Source organism: Mytilus trossulus, chromosome 1 (genome assembly GCF_036588685.1).
Source record: "Mytilus trossulus isolate FHL-02 chromosome 1, PNRI_Mtr1.1.1.hap1, whole genome shotgun sequence".
NCBI lineage: Eukaryota > Metazoa > Mollusca > Bivalvia > Mytilida > Mytilidae > Mytilus > Mytilus trossulus.
Genome location: NC_086373.1, coordinates 55,419,331 through 55,442,270, shown reverse-complemented (window position 1 = coordinate 55,442,270; position 22,940 = coordinate 55,419,331). Strand labels below are relative to the sequence as shown.

General features: G+C 31.4%; 2 protein-coding genes across 5 annotated transcripts; one reads left to right on the top strand and one right to left on the bottom strand.

Annotated features, from left to right (window-relative positions):
* The first annotated feature begins 1,127 nt into the window (after window positions 1-1,127).
* Window positions 1,128-15,603, top strand: LOC134727665 (NXPE family member 4-like). 4 transcript variants are annotated; one of them, XM_063592065.1, is made up of 7 exons: window positions 1,166-1,249; window positions 1,841-1,939; window positions 5,345-5,376; window positions 7,177-7,272; window positions 10,271-10,939; window positions 12,176-12,225; window positions 14,559-15,603. In XM_063592065.1, the coding sequence occupies exons 3-7, from the start codon at window positions 5,351-5,353 to the stop codon at window positions 15,347-15,349; spliced, it is 1,632 nt and encodes a 543-aa protein (XP_063448135.1). In that variant the 5' UTR covers window positions 1,166-1,249; window positions 1,841-1,939; window positions 5,345-5,350; the 3' UTR covers window positions 15,350-15,603. The 4 variants fall into 4 exon arrangements, with proteins under 4 accessions (XP_063448119.1, XP_063448135.1, XP_063448127.1 ...); XM_063592049.1 differs by lacking the exon at window positions 1,841-1,939 and having other exon boundaries at window positions 1,128-1,249; XM_063592057.1 differs by lacking the exon at window positions 1,166-1,249 and having other exon boundaries at window positions 1,598-1,939.
* On the bottom strand, window positions 15,507-22,210 carry LOC134727697 (uncharacterized). Its single transcript, XM_063592082.1, has 6 exons — window positions 21,659-22,210; window positions 19,201-19,385; window positions 18,435-18,510; window positions 17,309-17,654; window positions 16,513-16,707; window positions 15,507-15,748 (listed from the first exon to the last, which is right to left on the bottom strand). The coding sequence occupies exons 1-6, from the start codon at window positions 22,068-22,070 to the stop codon at window positions 15,520-15,522; spliced, it is 1,443 nt and encodes a 480-aa protein (XP_063448152.1). The 5' UTR covers window positions 22,071-22,210; the 3' UTR covers window positions 15,507-15,519.
* Between the last annotated feature and the right edge of the window lie 730 nt (window positions 22,211-22,940).

Sequence of the window (22,940 nt, the reverse complement as noted above, 5' to 3'; positions counted from 1 at the left end):
TTAAAGACATTGTCTGCTCGTCGACTAGTAAAGTTTTCCCTGTCCTCGTTTAACTTTAACCTGTTTAGCATGTACAGCGCATGAATCTGTCATTTCATTCTGCAGTTGGAAAACAGCCCTAGCCATAGAATGGAAGGTATCCTTGCCATCCACCGTTTCCGTGTTTATGTCAATTTTTTCTGATCCTTCCTGGATAAGACAACCATTGGACGACAGCGGACACAATGTTAACAATGATAAAAAAAAACAATATATTACCACTCTGGGTTTTCAAAATAACAAATAAAAAACCAATGAAATCAACAACAAAGCAAATATAAAACTAGTGTAAAGACAAATATAAACCCTAAAACTGATATTAATTAAACAATTTCAATGCTAATCGACATTTGGAATGTACAGTGATAGAACTGAACGGAGTGAGGATTAAACAAAAGTAAAAGTCCCGGACGGTAATTCCGGAATTATATATATTGTGTAACAGATTGATGTGTTCTATTCAAATTAAAAATTTCTTATAAATCGAATAATAAATGTTCCAAACGAAAGTTGTTTTGTATACAGTAAATATCGAAGTGTATATTTATGCCAAATAAACACAAAGAAGTGTTTTATAATTATCCTGTTATTAACGGAAACCGTTAAAAATTGTGTTAACCACAACTACTGAAGTAAAACTGTTTTTAAAAATGTTGATGGTAAAAAAATTTAAAACAATTATTGACTAGTTTTATCGTCAGTTATATATTCTTATATTATCAAATTAAAAAATAGCCGTAATATTGTGATTCTTAATAATAATTAACATTTTAGTGTATCAGTAAAAAAAAATTATACACTAAATAACGCTCTAAAAAGCCATTTTTACGGAAAGTCGACCATACGATTTTCTTACGGCATGTTTAAAATATAAGTTTAACATGTATTCTTTCATTTAAAAAAAAATCCAGGTGTGTGTTCTTTGGGTGCATTAAACTCCTTAACTAAGCGTCTTTTCAGATTTCACCGCTGCACTATTTGTTACATTTGTATTGTATCTAATACTTTAAGACTGTCAATCACTTTTCATACATGTATGGCCGAGACATTACACAGCTAGTATTAAGCTTCTTAAAAGTTTTAAATGTATTCGTAACAATTATTTGTCATCCGGTTATAAAAATCACCAATTTGTATTTGTACATCCTATTGAATTAAATTTGGAAATGAGAAATTACAAGAAACAACATCACGTGAGGCAAGATCGAAAGTAAGTTTTAATTATGAAAAGAATCATTATCATTAACACATATATATTCTATATTTCTTTTATGATTTAGTTATTTGACAATGTTACTGGTAGTACAAAAAAATATACCGAATGGTTCTAATTATAATTTTTCGAAATCCTGCCGTCTTAACTAAAACAGTATGTCATTTAAAAGAATCATTTATCGTTGTAAAAGAAAATAATTTCATATACATGTACATTTTGTAGCCTAAGGTATATAAAATGTAACAGTCGATAAAAAATTAAATGAAAACAAGCTTTTACTAATACCATCTATGCTAGCACTAGTCAATATATATGTATCATGGGTACGTATGTCCATAGATGTAATTTATGTATTATAGTACATGTATGTCCAATGGTTTGAATCTATTAGGAGTTAATACATTTGACAGCTAATGTAATAAAATAACATCAGTTGCGCAAGACGTAATGAATTATTAAAACGGTTATTGGCGCAAATTGATTTCGGCCCCTATTAGAAATATTGCGTGGTCTATAAACTTTACAAGTTCACTGTGATAACTCTGCAAAACCATATGGGAAATTCAAGTTCAACGATTTTTCCAGATATCTTGGAATTAATACATTTTCATTCATGAAGTGGACATATAGTCAGAGATTACATCGATTCACTACTAGCTATTTGCGATGACGTTATGACATACAGTAGGTATATATTATTATATATTTATTTTTAGTTGTGCCAACTATATAAGTATAGTAATCAATGTAGTGGTAAATTTTTATGCAATAATTGTTCTATTTGGAAAGTGTCTTTCTGCTTCATATTGTTGATTTCGAATCCCGGCCAGTGAAGATAAAAAAAATATTGTGAAAGCAAATTATTTACAGATCTTTCATTGCTGGTCTGAAGTTTAGACAAATGTTATATGTGCAGATGTATATTTTCAGCCTTGTATCACCATCACTGCTGGTGATCCGATGGATAGAATCTGGTGTAGAGTCATCACTGGTTCAGCCACGAATATAGGGCTTCAAAAACGCGATTTCGTAAAGCGTGTTGTTGAAGCACATTTTGAAATGACTGTGTTAACAATACACATTTTGATGATGCACGCCGCTCTCTCTTCCCCCTTAAAAAAACAAAACACAAACAAGTTTCTACATGTTATTTACAGAAAATTCAATATCCAGATACATGTAGCTGAGAATACACATTTTTAATATATTATAATATTTTTCATAACAGTTTTATTTGTATGAGGAGAAGGCCGGACAAACCTTGAAACCAGTATGCTCATAATAATACAATTAAGATCAGATTTTAACATTTTGTAATTTTAGGACATTATTTTTTCAAATCTTGAGAATGTGAGCCCTTTTTATAAGTTGTTGTCTCTTTGACTCATCCATCGTTTCCATTCTCTATAATGTGATTTTAGTCTCTAGTGGAGAGTTGTCTCCTTGGCAACCATACCACATCTTCTTTTAAATATCTATTCTATGAGTAAGTAAGTTAGTAAGTAAATTGTTTATTATAGTGATAACTTAAGAAAATATAATTCTTAACATTATATGGAATTTCTAGCTTTAAACATTTAGAAGTAAGGCGGACAAACCATGAACTCTGCACCCCTTATTACATGTAATATATTACCAAAGATGCAAATCAAAGTTGAGCAAACTGTCAATTAAAGAAAATTTAAAGTAAAAAATCCTGATATTAAAATGTTCACAACTTTGGTGTATTTATAATATAAAAGTTCTAGTTCAAAACTGTTGTCCTGAGGAATACGCCGTTTAAACCTTATACATGTTGTAGTCTGGTAGATATACTGAGGAAAAACGGTTATTCATTAATGACAGTTGATTTTATGTGAAATAGAACAGTTTTACTGTGAATGTTACCGTTGTACATTAACTTTTGAAAATATATAAAAAAAAAATGCATAATAAAAGTTAATATGTTAATATAACCAATACTTGGATTTTTATCCTCGAGTTTCTTACAAGGGAAGCTCATACTAGAAGTTTCTCAACATCTAACAAACGAACGACAATTGCCATCATTTGACGTAACTTAAACCGTAACGAGAAAAGAGGGAGCATTTATTTATTTGTTTGCTGATATTTGACTATCGGATGTGCGTTTCCTTTAAAAATGTATTTTACATAAAAAAAAAAACACATAGAGGTTTTATTTTAAATCATCATGATATCTTTTCATCGATTATTTGACAAAAATCTTTAAATACATAAGATGTTAAAAAAAAAAAAGTAAATGAAATAACAACTAATATGTTGTTACTGTCAAAGAGACAATGTAATATCTATAAAATTCCAATAATCCTAAATGACGATTTTGATACAAATATGGTCGGAAATTAATAATATAACAAATATATAGCCTTTGTATGAGGTCAATACAGGACATATCGACCCAAAGAAGTATATCGACCTCGGACTTCGTCCTCAGTCAATATACTTCTTTCAGGCCAATATATCCTTGTATCGACCTCATACAAAGGCTGTATTTGTATAATATATAATATACAATTAAGAGTTCAATCAACACAATTGTATATCTAATTAATCAATAATTTATGGCGAATAAAATGAAATATTTAGAATGAGGTCAGTAATCGGACAAGAGATTTAATTAACTTTACATCATATCAATTATTTTTGTATATACATGTGAAAAGGGATAATAAAGAACTTTGGGATAAGAGGAGATAGGAATTTATTTTAAAATTCATTAAGGCTCAGGTCAAAGGTAACAGTCCGCGCAAAAATTAGGTATAACAATACTAGAAACGCCTCTTGGAAAAATCAGTATTCAAATTGAAAAAAAGCGTCGGATTCGAGATGACTTCGAGCATGCTTATAACTGATTTATAATCTATCTGAAGTTGCATACCGAAGCAGATGAATAAAGGGAAATATTGAAGTAAATATTTGAAAAAAACAGTAATCCTGAAAAAGGTGTTCTGTAATAAATTGTGTTTTTGTGATTTTTTGTTGTTGTTGGGTTTTGTTTTCGTGGCCTTTTTTTTTGTCGTGCAAGTATTAATAGACATTAATTTTGTGTTCTTGTTTATTGTTTCTTCTCTTCTTTGAGCTTTTATGGCATATTGTTTACACTTTTTTGCTGTTTTTATAATTTCTATTTGTTTCTTTTTATTTCAGGCATAATAATCCGAAAAAAATGTACCTTTTAATAACTAAGCGACTATCAGTTTTGTTTGAACTGAAGCATGAATTTCAACACGAATACACAAAACTATGTTAGTTCACAATACATCGAGTGCATTCCTAAAATTATTTTAATCAAGTAAATTTAATAGTGGTGTTTAAACTACATAAATAAAAATTTATGTATACAAGAAAGCATAATATGTATTCTTGATTGGGACCCCCTCTTTACAAATGGTTGGATGACTGAATATTCAATATCCTACTAAAATGAACGATTCCTTTATGTATTATTGAATATTCAGTCATCCAACCATTTGTAAAGAGGGGGTCCCAATCAAGAATATAAGGGGGTTCCAACCATATGTCCCCATTTACATGGATTGATTGTCCAAAAAAATGGGATTGGTGGGTGTTCGAACCCCGAACCCCCTGGATCCGCCATTGATACTAAAAAAATTGTCAACGAAAATCAACTTCGGGTCAAACAAAAGTCAATAATAAGTTTGTTTTTATTTTTTTTAATAACGGTATACGAAAGTATGTGTCTAAGGTTATGAATGAAATCTTGAAATCTTCTATAAATCCGAGTTAAATATAAATCAAACATCGCACTGGTGTAAAGTTGTACACACTAGCGGTATAAACCTTAGTAGTGCTTTGTAAAGGCTGATTTTATCATTGAAGAATCGTGGTCATTATTTTTTCAAATGGAAAAATAAGTCTTTTGTCCTTTATTTGAAAGAGATACGGTAATGAATAAGTAATTATAGCATAGCTTTCAAGCCGATAACATTTAAGGTGTTCCGGAAACAATCGGGACTGATATTGGTTTCTCGTGGTGATACAGCTAGCATTCGATACGGATTTTGCCATTTGTTATCCTATATATATATAAATCATTTTTTTTTTCAGTTAGAAATGCTGATGGAAGAGAACAAAGGAAGGTAAGCTAAAAAAATCCTGAATAATTTTAATACTTGGATGCATGTCACCTATTGTGAAATTCTAGAGGAATCTCTGAATTTTGTCAGACCATTGCCTCTTAAATTAATTTTTGTCCATTATTCTAGATCTCTTACCTTTATATTTTAAAGCAACCCATTCGTCTCTTTTCATTATATTTCCCCAATTATTTTTGATCGTGTAAATTTTTTCTAAACTTTCATTTATATACTAGCCTCGTTTATATCCAAACAGTCATGCTAATGACGCAAACGTAAAGTCTAAATGGATTACAACTGAGTCTATAGATATTAGAAGACGTGGTATGAGTGCCAATGAGACAACTCACCATCCATGTCAGTCACAATTTGTAAAAGTGAACCATTATAGCTCGAAGTAGACTCTGAGTCTTGGTTCATACAGAACAGGTAGCTATACAGAACCCATAAGATGTCTCAATTGTTTTTTTGCGTGAAAATGATACACGTACGAAGTAAAAATGATTGTCAAAATAATCCTACACAAGGCACCATGCTTGAATCATGATCTGATAGATCTTATACGTTGTCAATGCTCAAGTTGGTTCCCTTTGCAAAACATCTGAAATTAGAATAAAACCCGGGAAATGATTTTGATATAAAATGTCAAATGATGTGTTTAAGTTGTTATAATATTGACGAAAATGAAAACGAGTAAAATTGATTTCGTAGACTCAATACAGGATGTTACTGTAGCTGTACGTTTCGTATTGATGTTTTACCGAGGAAAAACACATGCAGTTGTACCTCTAATATACCATTTAACCTTATAATTATACCCCCGCTTTAAAAAAAGGGGGGGTATACTGTTTTACCTCTGTCTGTCCTTCCATCAGTCCGTCAGTCCGTCAGCCAGTCCGTCCGTCCCATGAATATTTTTCGTCGCATTTTTCTCAGGAACTACAACACAAGGATTTCTGAAATTTGGTTTCAGGATTTATCTAAGTCAGCTATACCGTGTGATGCGTTTTCAGATTGATCACTTGACAACTTCCTGTTTACCGAACACTTGTATGATTTTACACATGATAGTCAAGTTGAAAATTTTCGTCACATTTTTCTCAGGAACTACAATACAAGGATTTCTGAAATTTGGTTTCAGGATTTATATAAGTCAGCTATACCGTGTGATGCGTTTTCAGATTCATCACTCGACAACTTCCTGTTTACCGAACACTAAGTCTTGCATATTTTTACACTATTAATATTATCCACTTGCGGCGGGGGTATCATCAGTGAGCAGTAGCTCGCAGTTTCACTTGTTAAAACTGTTTGTTTCCTTACAATTCCCCGCGAAATCGCGAAATCGGGAAATGGTGAAATCGAAAAATTGGGAAATAGGGAAATCAAGAAATCATGAAATAGGGAAAACGAGAAATAGGGAAATTGAGAAATCAAGAAATCGGGAAATAGGGAAATCGAGAAAGCGAAATCGAGAAATAAGGAAATTGAGAAAGCAAAAATGCGAAAACGGGGAAGAAATGTTTCGATTTCGCTTTCTCGGTTTCTCGATTTTCCGATATCTCAATACATCTGTATCTTAATTTTCCATATCTCAATTTCTCGATTTCGCTCCGTTTTCTCGCAGATATTTTAGATTTCTCGATTTAACGTTTGCAAAGTGAAAGGAGAAAACGCAAAAAGATGAAATCGCCGCATACGGTCACCATAAGTTATAGATATGCACAATGAACATAATTTTGAGTCTGACTGTCATTTTCGATTTCAAATCGTCTGTAATAAGATGAAGTTAATGTTTTTCAGGTTCAATACGACATTTAAATTAAATAAGAAACTTGTGTTTTGGTCATTGATTTTTGCTGTCCCGATCCTTCAACTTACAACGACAAAATTGTTCGGGTACGTATAATAATATTTTAACTCTAAAAATATATTGAATTTCATTTTTCCTGTCTGGTAGGTCTTTTATGATAATTCGCGACTGCTAGTCAAGTATTATCATACAAATACATGTAGCTATAATCTATACAAAAATTAAAATGCAAATACATGTACTTCATCTATCTTTCCATAACTTTTTTCGACAATGATATTGCATTTAACCCCACGTTTTCTTTACTATATGATCAGTATTTTCTTATACGTGAACTTCTCAAAATATGATTTATTGTGAAATTTGTAAGCTTTTCCCATATACAAATATTCAACTGACTATAAGGACATTGTTTTTGATCGTTTATTTATTTTTGTACATTGAGAGGACAGATTATGCACTATTGAAGCAAGATTTTTCATTTTCATTAAAGCAAGGGACTGATTATTTATTTTCACAACTATATTTATGATATTCGAAAACATATAATTTTAAAAATATTTGTTAATTATGAATAATACATGTATTTTTGTCCATCTGATGATAAGACTTTTTCAACTGATTTTTATAGTTCGTTCTTATGTTGCACTGTTATACCACTGTCCCAGGTTTGGGGAGGGTTCGGATCCTGCTTACATGTTTAACCCCGCCACATTATTTATGTATGTGCCTGTCCCAAGTCAGGAGCCTGTAATTCAGTGGTTGTCGTTTGTTTATGTGTTACATATTTGTTTTTTTCATTCTGTTTTTTTACATAAATAAGGCAGTTAGTTTTCTCGTTTGAATTGATTTACATTGTCTTATCGGGGCCTTGTATAGCTGACTATGCGATATGGACTTTTTCATTGTTGAAGGCCGTACGGTGACCTATAGTTGTTAATGTCTGTGTCATTTTGGTCTTTTGTGGATAGTTGTCTCATCGGCAATCATACCACATCTTCTTTTTTATAGTCAAGTTATTGTGTACCATTTAATCAAACTTATTCTTTATCCCCTGCAGAAATTTTATGATTCAAGATTTTATTCATTACCTCAGACACATACTTGTGTACAAGAGGACAATATATACAAACATATTAAAATAATACATAGCGAGACAGGACAATTGAAACACAAATAAATGGTATATTATAAAAGACAATTGGTATAATTAGATTACGTATTTTATATTATATCCCAACCAATATACATTAATTGCATACAAATATAGTATAAAAGTTTGGTTTTACCTAGCCTCTTTCAAAAGTATTGTCAAACATATTTCGCGGAGCGGAACGAGGCAAATTTTTTTTGAAGGGTTTTGGAACCACGGAAGGCCCAAGAAGCTATAGACCTGCTGAGTTATTCATTTTCAATACATTGCAAGTCAGGTAATTTATTTTCAAACTACCAAAGAACAAACCATTAATTTTTGTGATTATCAAGGCTGAGTTATTTATTTTCAAAATCCTCCTGCCCCCCCCCCAGAATATCAAATGGTCGTCCCCTTATTTGGACAATGATGTTCCTTTGTTAATATATCACATATCTGTGTCTATAATTTACGTTTAAGATTTCAATGAGCGTATTACTAATTTATTAAGTCAGGGATTTTTTAAAAAAAAACCACTATTACTTAAAACCTTAACGTATGCATCGATAGATACACATATTTCATTAATTGATTTGCAAGTTTGGTTGTATCTATAGGAACTTATTTCAAACGGAGTAGAACATTGCAGTTCTAACGGTCTTGGTAAACTTATGAAATACCAATACGACATTGTAACTACATGTAGATCGTTGAATACATTGTTATTGGTATGCATTTTGATTTTGTTATCAGTAAATTTAAAATAAAACCATATTAAATAGCATTCAATTTGGTATATACAAATGCACGTTCACGGTACTATACCATCTTCCATCACATTTCTGAATATTTACATACTGGTAACATATCTAAAACGGATCCGATTTTGTGCCTATTTATTTTTTTTTCTAAATTTCCACATGACTGGGAGAAACTATTTGCATAATTGAGGACTAACACAAAGTAATAGTAAATGCAGCTGCTAGGTTTTACAAAGCCACTGGGGAAAAATTGTGCTTAATAGGTGTAAAATTTTACACGGAATATACCCCGTACAGAATCATAAATGGGTTTTTGTCGCATTTTAGCCCGAAGCACGTGACACTGAAGATAACTTATCACGTAGTCTTGTGATTTTAGCGATACTTTTTTTACATTGTTATAAAACGGGAGTTTTGGTTATCCCTTAACCAGGTTGTCATATTATTGTTAGTTTATGTGTGTGTTGCATTTTAATGTTGTGTTTCTGTTGTGTCGTTGTTCTCCTCTTTTACTTGATGCGTTTCCCTCAGCTTTAGTTTGTAACCCGGATTTGTTTTCTTTTCTCAATCGATTTATGAGTTTCTAACAGCGGTATACTACTGTTGCCTTTATTTATCAAGCATTTGTTCTTAAAAATGTCCTGTACCAAGTCCAGGAATATGGCAGTTGATATCAAATAGTTCGTTTCTTTGAAAGTTGGCGTTTGTTGTTGTTGCACTTTTGTGTTCCTGTTGTTCCTTTGTTTTCCTCTTATAGTTTATGTGTTTCCTTCGGTTTTAAGTTTTAACCCGAATTTGTGTTTCTCTCAATCGATTTACGAATTTTGAAAACAGGTATACTACTGTTGCCTCTATTTCCGTATCTCCCAACGTTATCCATCTAATTAGATATATAAAATTGGGGAATATCTTCATTTTCTGATCGGACATCATAGCTGTGTATTTATTCATCACGAATATTTGCAGCCAAACCGACGATCATTTTTATCATGGGTTTATTGTCGGTTGGAATACCTATTGATACAAATTTTTGATAAAAAAGGGAAGCCTGACGGAATCTGTCAAGATTTGTTGATTGATTCAAAAGTGAGAGAAGATGTTGGACAAATGATTCTTTGATCTTTGAAATAGTTAAATGTATTTGTTACTCTCTAGATATATATATATTTACACTTCTGTTGATTGTTGTAGGTGTCAGATTTTGTGTTTAGGATCCCAAAGAGAGATCTCAACGTTTACACCAACTGACTTCTTGTATTATAAAAGATACATGAAGTATAAAAGCCTAGATTTCGGAAAATCTCTTGTTTATTTGCCGAAATCTACAGTGGAAATAATATGCAATAAATCAGCTACGTTTACCACTGGTGATATTATAACACTCAGAATAATCCTCCATAATAAAAATGGTGACGTTATAACTGACGGTGGAGATTTTCTAAAAGTTTGGATGTCTGAGAAAGGTAAAGGCGCAGGTTCAGCCGGGTATGTAGTAGATCATGGTAATGGTACGTACATTGGAGTGATAAAAGCATTATGGAGCGGATCTCCGAATATCAAAATTTCTATGTCATTTCAAAAAGAATCTATTGGACTATTTGTAAACTATCTATACAAGAATGGAATGTTGAGGACTTTACACGGGGTTTTTAAGAATGCACGTGGAGAGACTGCTACAGGTATCTGCGGTATTCACACAATGACAAAACAAGGCATCTGTGATTTTACATCTATGAATTATGGAATGAGATGGTTTTGTTCATTACCAGATAAACCTGGGTTTACTTGTTCTGACTGGTATGCCCCAATTGGAGATATGACTGTACCTACATTTACAAAATCACAGAAGCAGTTCCTGAGGTAATAAATTTTTATATTCAAGTAATTTCGGCATTTGAGGGAATGTTTTCGTTAAATGGTTGATTTTCTTCTCTTTTCTAAAAAATAAATATTGTATCTTTTATGCTTTGACGCTTTTAATTTCAAAAGTGCCACATGAAAACGAACCAGCGAAAAAGTACTTCGTTAATTAACTCCCACCTGGATAATATCCGTTGAGGAGGTCTCCCATAATTGGAAGGATAATACATATAGAAGAAGAAGAAGCTACTACAATACAGTTATTGAACAGCCATAGCTTCTATTTGAAGAGGAGAAAAATAAATAAACTTTAGTTTAAATTATGAACCTAATAGTCAAGATGTCATTAGTTAATCTTAGTAATTATGTAAGAACTTCGTAAAGATACTCTATATTTTTGAAGAGACAAAGAGGAAGTTAGCCAAGTATGATATAAACAATTTCTGCCAATGCATAGAGTGTATAGCTGAATGTAGTATTTGGTTAGCTTGATTGCTGAACCATGAAGTCATTATTAGGTTATGTAAACTACCCTCCTTTAAGAGTAGACTAGTCCGACAAATACCCAATCTATCTGTCTGAAGGGCTAGGCTACTTTGAAAGAAGGATAGATTACCCAACCTAATAATGACTCCATGGTTCAGCTAGCAAGCATGCTAACCAAATATATTACATTAAGCTACACACTCAATGTAATCGCCTGTAAAACGTATCTCACATTACTTCTATTTTATTTGTTCTGCTTGAACGAACGGCATAGCATCTTTAAGGAACGAGATAACTTTCTTGTGGGAACGACATATAATCTTGAGGAACGCCATAGTATCTTGAGGGACTGACATATTCTTTTTCTTTCATGACCGCATTCTGCCACCGTACAATAGGGTTCAGTTAACATGTTAAGTTGTTGAATTTCAGAACATGTTATCGTTGGGACAACTTGACATACAAAGGGACTTAACGAATGCATTTGCAAATTAAGAGGAAGAATCTTTGTGCATACTAGTATATATGAGTTGTACAAATGCAAATCTGTACAAAATAAACTAATTTGTTTGACCACACATTCTTTTATTGTTAAATATATTTAAGAGATGCGTTATATATGTGTGAGCCGATTGAAATGATGTGTTCATATACGTGAAAACCTTTGTGATTTGCTCTTAGTGACGGTTTGACATATATTTTTATATGATCGTTTGTAAACGTAATATAAAAAAATGTTTATACTTGCAGTTCTACCAGATATAAAATCATAAAGGAATTTAAAGTTGATGTACTTGGTGGTAAGTTATTAAAGTAACCATGGTTATAGGTAATATCTCTTGCACAAAAATTGCATTCAGTTATTTAAGGTAACTGGGGTATCTTCCTCCATCTTGAATTTTGAAGTAGCATATAACAATAGGTTTAGATCTTAAATGAAATGTGCAAATTTTGAGAGTAGTGTGTAACTCGTGTGTAAGAATTTTCATGTTGCAATATAGTACAGAACATTTGTGTTTTGTCATATTTACGTCTGTATTTGCTATAAAAACCACATATTTTTGTTTGATTTTTTTAATCTTTGACACACACAGGAATATAACTCAGATAGAAGGGGACATAACTCGGATAAAGTAATTTTTATAATTTAGTGTTGGGAATTTACCAACCTTAATTTCTAGCAAGAAAACAAATACGGTGACCCAATTTTTTTTTCTTTCATCTGCAGGCATGTTATATGAGCTATCTTCTCACATTTTGTCTTTATAGTTTTTCATTTTTTTTGCATTTTATCAACAAAAAAAATGGATATTCCTTGCGTTATCTTTATAAAGTATTGCACAACCTGTAGCATGAAAAAAGTCCGTTGACCAATACTTTTTATTATATTTTTTTTTCGAGCATATCGAGCGGAAAAAAAGAAAAACCAAAAAGACAATCGCTATTCGTAAGTCGAAACAAAAACTGATAATATCATAGCAAATATAGACAGGTCACCAGTACAATGTTGAATTCCTCGTAACTATTCGTGATCTAAGTAATGACATGTATCAAGTATTTTCTCTGAAATCCGTATTAAACATTAATCAAACAATGAGATGTGAGGTTATAACAGTTCATCCTAGATGTTTTATTACACGCACTGGTAAAATTAAAAACATCATTACGACACCGTTTTCATGGTTATGCCAAAATAATACTAATATATTATTTTTTGACATAAAAAATGGAAAATCGTACAACAAGCGGTGAAAATATTCAAAAAGTGTTTTGCATTAGACCTACAAAATATAAGGTAGGGAGAAATTCATTGGAAGTTATTGATAAGCTACTGACAATCCTCGTGGACAGGTCACTTTGCCTCGTAGATCCATAGGTAATAAATAAGGTATTATCACATAACTATAATTGATACTTTATTTTCAGAAGTAAACATAATAGAATTAGACGCTGGTTTAAATTGAATTCGTTTTTGATCAATTATTATCTTAATGAGAAATATAACAAGTTAACGACCCTGTTACTGACACCAATGGCAATATAAAGTAAAGTCACAAAAATACTGAACTCCGAGGAAAATTCAAACTGAAATTCACTAATCACATGTTAAAATCAAATTACAAAACAAATCAAACGAATGGACAACTATCTACTGAAATGGTTTAACTCTATCAAAAGACATATCAAGAAAAACGAGTAAACATATACTGAACAAATTTGATCTATGACACAATAAAAACACAAAATTAATAAAAAAAAACAAAACAAAGGGGATATAAAACAGTATTAGATAGACAACTATAACTTTGGTCAACATGACGTTTAATAATAAAAAAAAATCACAGTTAAATATAAGAATTTTGTTGAAAACTGAACATTGAATATGGAAATATGTTTTTACTAAATGAATCAATTCTTTGTTCATAGTTCGAGAACAGAAGTGTATGTATAATGTTTTGAAAATATCACCATTTCGATGTAAATTTCATGTCAACATAATTTGGCTGCCAACACTAGATTCAAACACCAACTATAACTTTTTTTTAAAAGAGATTTTTAAAGGAACCTTGAACTTTAATCTGGTGGCCTCAATTTTAAAAGGAATATACTACTGCACTATATTTTCAAAAAGGGCACTTCGAGTAACCATTTCAAAACTGCTTTCCTCTAAAAAATATTTTCGGAACAGTTTTCATGACTTTGACCTTAAAATCAATAGAATATTTTACTTTACTAAATATTCAATCTGTGTACGTTTCATTTCAATGAAGTAAATGACACTCAGGTTATCATCCTGATATCTTTTTCTTGTTTCCAGTGACCTTGTCCTTCGATCTATTGACACAAACATTGATTGATATTTTTCTGTCGATATATCTCCCATCTGTATAAGTATCAATACACGAACAAGCTAAACTCAAGGTATCAATTAGAAAATAATATTTTGGACACACGGAAGATTGTGACGAAGTTTTCATGGCGCTTAAAATAGAATGTTCATACACAAAAAATAAATCTCATGTATAATCCTTAAAATAATTTATTATATTCATGTCAAGCTTATAACATGTCTGTTTAATATGAATACAGTTGCATTTTTGGGGACACTTGTGTAATGTTTTTCTTTTTGCAGATAAAACCATAGGTCATCCAGAGCACTCGTGTAGTCTAATAAATCCTTCAGTCACATGGAACATTTCGTCCCCAGTTGGATATTTTTATAATAAAACGTGGCATAATCTCTTATGTCACAAAAAAAATGAACCAAGTTTTAACAGGTATTTAGCCTGTCTACGAAACCGGGAGTTTTACATGGTTGGAGATTCTACAGTGCGAGAATGGCTTTTATCAATTGCTGATATTTTAAATCTTGAACTCTCAGTTAAAAGGACATCAGATGCTCTGAAAGGTTATCATCAACCAATTAAAGCGTTTAGTAAAAAAAAGAGAGACAACATTACTGTTACATGGGCTGCGCATGAGTTCCCATTTTTCACCTATTCACGAAATGCGACAATACATCATTTCAAACCTGCAAGCTATCATCTTAACGTAATACGTTCTAAAAATCCGATCGTAGTGCTGCATTTGTATATACATATAGGTTATGCTCCATTGTCAGTTTATGAAGAACATGTAATGAACGCCAAAGACGCTATAGTTAAATTCTTGGATCGTGTGCCTGGCGCAAAAATATTCATTAAAGGTCCACATTACTTCGAACAATACAATGAAGGTGTTCCGTATGATTTTGTGAGATATTTGCAGGATAAAATGATATTCAAAATTTTTGACAATATCAAACATAAAATTGTGTATCTAAACGAATGGGATATCACAGTTTCTTCAGAAAATAAAGATATGCATCCACCTTACGATTTAAGAAAAACAATGATACATGAACTGCTGTCATATATTTGTTAATATTTTCAACTAACAGACTATCCTCCTATATGTTATTATATAACTTATTATAATAAAACAGTTTTATTTTATGTATATACGTCAAATTTTTTATATTCTTTTACTGTGTAGGATAATGGCTGATTTGACAGCAATTAAATACAGAAAGTGTCATAAATTCACTGCACTACTTAATAAAAAGAAAAACAAGTTGCTTTCTTTAAAAACAGACATGTATTCGTGAACCCAAATGCCTGTTTTAAACGAAAGGTCAGAGAATGGTTGAAGCTCTCATTAGCCTGTGTGGATCCTAAATTTCTGAGTGAAGATGCTTTGCTCTTATATTTCTCTATAAGATTCTCTAAATCTCTCCTCAAATCTTCACTAATCAGAGGCTTTCCATTAGGAAGACTTTTATATCTAAATAAACAAAATTTCTTTAAATCTTAAGGTAATTTAATCAAGCTAAACTATTACACAAGTATTACTAAAGTGTTCAATATGGTTGGTATTGACATGAATGTATGTAAAGTTTGTATTGCATAAGGATATATGCCCTATCTGCTTATAGTTTGTAATAACAGATTAAGATGACATATGTCATTTAGCTGAATATGATTATTATTTTTTTACATTTATGACTAGGTAAAAATGTGTATAGGCCCTGTGTCAAAGACCATACTTTTACAGATTATGTTTTTTTCTCCAATTTGTTATTGGATGGAGAGTTGTCTCATTGACACTCATACCACATCTTCTTATATCTTATATACAATAAATGTTTACATATTTAATAATGTTAGCATTTGTTTGTACAGTTGAACTATAATTATTTTTTTTAAAGTTATTTTTATATGAACTATTTTTTTTTTTTTAAATTTTCATTACAGTTAAAAATTTGCAAAAATTAAATGACCTAACTGCTAGCAGAAAACCTCAAGTACAAGGGGGGTGTTCCGGGGGTTGGACCCCCTTTTTTTGGCAGATCAAAGCATTTGAATGGGGGCATATACTTGGAAGCCCCCTTTACTCTGGGTTGGGAACCCTCTCATTTTTAAAATGGCTGGATCCACGCCTGAAAATATTAATGTTTTTCGGTAAAAAAGTGATGTGGTTATTGTGAATGAGACAGCAATGTTACAATATAAAAAAAAACATAAAAAATCATCATGAGTCATGCATACTTGAAAGATATAGGATCATCTTTAAATGTACACCAGTCTACTGCACCACACAATTCATGATCTCCAAAGACATGGGGAACAATTCTGGAAAGACCCTCATCAATTTCAAGTTCACTACTGCTGTTCTGTGTTATAGCATACATGAAACATCGGTTCAAATAGGGAATTACTTCTCCTGGCTTCAGCTCCTTGTGCCTACAAAATCATATAATTTATCATTACATCAGTTGTAACTTAAAATCAGGGTGTTAAATGAATAATTAAATTTAAGTTAGTTTGACTAAAACTGCACAGGGATGAAAAATCTCTTTTTTTATCTAATATTGATTGATTGAACCTAAATAGAACCCCTTTTTTCTGAGAGGAAGAATTTGGTAATTATATAGGAAATCAATGTTGCATGACCAAAGTGTCCCCTCTAAGGCAGGCAGTGGTCCCCTACCTATGAAAATTTCTGGATCCACCACTGGCCCACTGAAATGCCAATCCAGTGAACATTAACATTTATACATGAAGTGCTCAACAATAAATGTTATAATATGATTTGCTCAACATAGGTGAGGGTGTTAATGAGGGTCATATAATAGAAAATTATGGGCCAAAAAATAAAAGAATAGAGGGGAATGGACAAAATAATAAAGATTAGGGAATAATGAGGTGCTGAAAAATAAAGATCAGATAATAGAGAAAATTGCATAAAAAAAAGAATACAGAATTGAAGGATCCCCTTTTAGATCCTCATAGCTAAGACAAGAGCCCAAAAAAACAATATGACTGAAAACATAACTTTCATTACCTTTTAGACAATTCAATCAGTGATTTTGTTATTCCCTTTGTAGTGTGATTTTGGTCGTCCTTTTTCTTCAAGTTTTCAAAGTCCAGTTTCAGTTTTAACATGGTAGTAGAATCATTGTCAGCATGAATTACATCAATCGGGCATTCATTATCATTCATCTTATGTGCCATGGAAACAGCCATATCTGGTTCCATAGACTTGCTAGACCCATACCAATTTCTACAGCAGTCATGACTTGGAACTGTGTCTTTCTTTCCCTCATGATGCTCACAAAATTTACAACTTTTACTTCTGATATCATAACAGGTCACTTTCCCTGTTTGCTTTCCTGTCATTGAAGCATGTCCTGTAATTCAATTTGAAATTACAAAGTTTGGTAGAAATTTTATTTGTTAGAAATAGACTAAATATTTATTTAAAATATGAATAGAAAATCATGTAGGATTGGATCAGTCAGCCAGAAAGAATAAAACACAATAAATCTAAAATAGAGACTGTATACATGTATATATACTTAGTACTTCTATGAAGTATAGAAATTCTCTATAACAGTAGAAAAATTTGTCAACATGAATCAATAGTCTAAAATTGGATATAACATCTGATTCTGTATTAAATATTTTGAACTTGAATCTAAATGCATCTAAGCTAGCAGGTCTACAAATGTTCATTCATTACATTATTTTTAGGTTGACCAGCTGGTAGTACTACTAGTATACTGATATATAAGTGAGAATCTCATACATAAAACATATATATATATATATTGTATGTCATATAATGTGAAATATTGAATGAACATATAGTTTGTTGTATACCCATCAGGGGCGGATACAGCCATTTAAAAAAAGGGGGGGGGATTGGTTCCAACCCTTGGATACCCCAATGTCCATTAATAATTGAAATTTATATATATACTATAGTATTTGTATTGGATTGTGATAACAGGTTTTGATCTTTTTAGACAATTGTACCAACAAATATAAATAATGCAAAGTTAAATAAAGTGAAAACTTTTTTCTTATTTAGCCATCATTGCCATGGCGTAGTCAGTTTGTCTTTGATCTATGGCTTTTAATGTCCCCCTCCGGTATCTTTCATCCCTCTTTTACAAAGTCAAGTTTACCTGTTAAGCTATTGTAATTAAATCCGGATCCCCGTTTCTGCCAACCTGCATCAAAACTGACCTCAAGCTCCAACTCCTAAAATTCATGATTTTTTAAAAATTAGTCATTGCAATAAGGTAGTTAACAAATTGTTTAAATTTCTTAAATTTATATTGTTCATTTTAGCTTCATAGAAAAGAATTATAAAAAAAAAAACCAGTCAAAAATTTACAAATTTTATTAATCCCTTTGAAATAAATTTATTGATCTGTTTCAGCCCAATATTTAACATATATATTTATTATATATAGAAGTCTAAAAAAAAAAGACCAACCAGTAAATTTTCTGAATTGTACCAGATCCTCTAGAATAGACGATACTATGCAGATAAGGAAAAAAAATATAAGTTTATATTTTTTGTGTACAAGATGTAAGTTTGTCAGGTCCCTCCCCCTGAGGAAACAACGCATTGAATGTCTAGAAAAATATTCTTCAGTATTTTATATATATATATATAATTGAATAAATAAATCTTGAATAGTATTACATTTGTAATTTCATTGTCTTTAATAGCAGACTTTGCAGTGTAGGCTTTGCTCATTGTTTAAGGCCGTAGGGTGACCTATGGTTGATAATTCCTGTGTAATTTGGTATTCTGTGGAGATATGTCTCATTGGCTACAACTTTTTCTTATTTTGATATTATGTATAAGTCAGCTTTGAAAAAGGTCCAGAAGTAGATTAAAATATAAAGTCAAATTTATTATAATATGATATGTAGTATTACCTTATCTGCAGAAATTTCCTTTTCCAGTTGTTGGGCATTCTTACATGATTCTTCAGCAGCAGACACAAAGATTTTTCCAATTTTCTTCTCATGTTTTTGGAAGCAAGATTTACTCATCACTGGCAAGTTACACTCTGTCAGAAAGTTTCTTATTTGTGCATATCCTAGGCCAGCATGTATCATTCCTACATGAAAGAAAACATTTTATGAAACAAAAATTACATTTAAATTGGTTTTAGCTTATTGACATGAGTAATTTCATAACATAAATAGAAGGAAATTGATTCATTTTGAATTAATAGTACAAAATGTTCCTGATTACATATAACTCTTTGTTTTGTACAAAATGTCAAATTGAGAAATGAAGTTGGGAATGTATTAAAGCCCCACCATAGAGCAGACAAGAGCCGAAGGCCACCAATGATTCTTCAATGTAGTGAGAAGCTCCTGTACCCGGAGGCGTCCTTCAGCTGGCCCCAAAGCAAATATGTACATGTATACTAGTTCAGTAACAATGGACTTAATACATAAGTTTGAATTCATATATTTTACAATTATTGTAATTTCTTGACATTTTAGATTATAGATGACTATGTGTTATGGGTTTTGTTCATTGTTGAAGGCTGCTCAGTGACCCACAGTGGCTAACTTTTACATCTTTTGGTCTTTGATTGAGAGTTATCTTTAAGGCAATCATTCCACATTTTCTAATTTTTATAATTATTCTCATAAGACTAGCAATAAGTGCAATAGCATTTAGTGGCAGATCCAGAACTTTATGCAAGAGGGGGGGGGGGGCTGACCTACATAAGGGGACCACTCCAGTCACACTTCAGTGCTTCTCTATATTATCAACCAAATTTTTTCCCATGTAAGGCCTCCCCCCCTTCTGAATCCTCATTTGGCATTTCATTGATAATACCAATTAATTTGATACAAATTAAATGAGAACATCTATATCAAAGGCAAGAATAAATACAAATATTTGTATAATATAAATGTGTTTCCAAATTTTACATGATTAAGTTTTTGGTGTCAAAACTATCAGAAAATGACATAGTTTTATTTCAGAAGCTGCTCATTGTTGAAGGCTGTACGGTTACCTATAGTTTTTAATGTTTGTCGTCATTTTGGTCTTTTGTGGATAGCTGTCTCATGGGCAATAATACCACATATTCTATTTTATATGTATACAATGTTTATGAATTTGATATGATATATATATATGTTTGTATGTTTTGTATTGCTTGGTGTCAATCCGGTAATTTTGAATTTCAAACAAATAAAAATTACTTACTAATTACTTAGGGATGAAAAAAAAAATATGTAAATTAAGTTTTTTATCCTACATTTAACTTTTGATGTGGTCCCTTACATGTACTAACTGTTTGCAACATTAAACCTTGATTTGATATTTTGTCATACATAATATATATTCATTTATGTGATGTAATATCATGTTAATGCGGGGGAAGACATCATTATACTTGTATTGATTTTCCTGATTTAATAAAAACTTAGAAACTTGAACAAAATAAAAGGAAAAGTTTTAAAGAGTATTAAAAGAAAACTGGCAGTAACATCTTTCAAAAAATGTTGAAACTGGCCTGAGACTACTATAAATAGTAGTATGAGAACTGGCACATAAATTTTAGTAAGCTTTGAAACTTTTGAAACTTTGAAAATAAAATTCCTTGTAGTACAATGTACCTAACTTTTCAAACTTTAAAAATAAAATTCCTTGTAGTTTCACCTTTTTTCATTTTACATATAACTAGTGTTATGTAATGCTGTTACACAATTTAAACAGTAGACTAGGGATTAAATTTTAGAATGGCTAGACATATATAAGAATGACAAATAGAAGTTTTAACATCCTTTACTTACAGGATCATTATTGACATAAATTAACTTGAATTGACAAAGGAAATTTATAACTTTTTCAATTATGTAAACAATATACTGCACATTAATAACATTCATTGCAATTATTATTTTAAATATAAACTTTGAACAATTATTTTATCTTTTTGATACTTGAAAATATCTTTTCTTATAGATAATATATTGTAAAAGACTTTTTTGAAACGAAACATAATTTGGAGGACAATTTCAAATGGGAAAAAATCAGGGGAAGTAACTACAATGTATACACACAATTATGTATTTAAAATTTATAGAAGTCAATCTCATCTTCTCTAAAATATTATCTACAGATACAATCTAACATAAATAGATATGTATGCAACATTTTTCTACTTTTGTGGGGTGAAATAGGAAATGTACACGATAATGTACAAGAGTTGTATTAAATGTAATAAACAGATAGCGATAAAACGGGGAAAAGGGTGTGCTTATCGTAGTACGCTGTTTACATGCATTGGGGGTATGTCCTTTATTTGTACAGAAATAGAAATAAGTTTTGATTAAAAAAGTATTGATATATTTAATTATCTACCTATAACTATCTTGGCAGTGATATTGAATGATCCAGTTGGACCGACTTTTCCAGTTGGCACATCTGTCACTGTTCGGCATTCTTGGTTGGTGCACATTATGTGGAGATAACTGCCAAATCCTGTTGTTCTTTCATGGATGGTATCATGCAGGTGCAAAGGAACATTGCACCTACAACAGTACATCTTTTCCGCCAGGACACCCAATTCTACGATGCGTCTGCCAACTTGCCAATCATTGTCTATCACCATTCCTTCGATTTCATCCTCCACTTCCTCTTCAGCCCCGATATCGATGTAATTATGTTTTACATAAGTATGGTCATTAGCGTTTTGTAAGTTAATAGACCTGTTTAAATTTTTAAAAAAGTTCGAGCGTTTAGATTTTATTTTCGATTGGAACAAACCTCTCATTGTTGTTAATCAGCGTCTGTCACAGTATCCAAGGTAAACGATCTGTGTACACAGATGCTTGAAATTAAGGGCCGTAATAAAACGCATCAATGACACCAAGTGTATGTGTACGAGTTATTCCCCTTACCCCAGGTCTACCACCTTAAATGAAAGTAACAGTTGTATACCGCTGTTCAATTAAGCAAACATGAGACAGTATTGTACTTATAACAAACTAAAACCGAGATAATCATTCTGTACATGGATTGTCACTGTAACTGCTGTTAAATATGGGACAAAATATTCTTGTTAAAATAAATCCATTTACATCTCCGTCCCTCTCTTTGGTCCGAAAGATAACATTCTGTATTACAGTCACCCACGCAGAAGAGCATTATTGATAGTGGTTTTCTCATGGCAACTTTCGGCACAACTATTATCCATGTGCGAAAAAAGATATTGGAACGTTCACTGCATATTTTACATCCCTCAAAATAACTACTGATAATGTTTTGTTCCGGATTTTCTTTTAATAATGTAGCTTTGTATAAAATGATTACAAAAATGTATATTGGGCCAGATTATTTATTTTGCTTGTGTGATAAGACTATTGTAAAATGGGAGCCGGAATATTTATTTCTAAAACAACTCCCAGACACCACCTTAGAATCAACTGAATGTCCACTTACATATTATGTGATTTTGTTAAAAATATATATGATAAACAGATTAATACACAACTTAACATTAAGTGGTAGCATTTGGTCAAATTATACATCATTATGTTGAAACAGATGTCTCCAGCATCGAATGTTAAATTATTACAGATCAATACACAGGAGTAGTAACATTAGTCCAGAACATATGTTCAGTATAATTATAATTTTATAT

What these genes read in the sequence shown, in the direction of transcription:
- LOC134727665 (XM_063592049.1), top strand. Translation starts at nt 5,351, where the DNA reads ATGCTGATGGAAGAGAACAAAGGAAG. An exon ending in TCACAGAAGCAGTTCCTGAG is followed by an intron (nt 10,940 to 12,175) that starts GTAATAAATTTT and finishes TTATACTTGCAG; the next exon opens with TTCTACCAGATATAAAATCA. An exon ending in TAAAGTTGATGTACTTGGTG is followed by an intron (nt 12,226 to 14,558) that starts GTAAGTTATTAA and finishes TTCTTTTTGCAG; the next exon opens with ATAAAACCATAGGTCATCCA.
- LOC134727697 (XM_063592082.1), bottom strand. Translation starts at nt 22,070, where the DNA reads ATGAGAGGTTTGTTCCAATCGAAAATAAAATCTAAACGCTCGAACTTT. An exon ending in CACTGCCAAGATAGTTATAG is followed by an intron (nt 19,386 to 21,658) that starts GTAGATAATTAA and finishes TCTTTCATGTAG; the next exon opens with GAATGATACATGCTGGCCTA. An exon ending in AGGAAATTTCTGCAGATAAG is followed by an intron (nt 18,511 to 19,200) that starts GTAATACTACAT and finishes CATGAATTTTAG; the next exon opens with GAGTTGGAGCTTGAGGTCAG.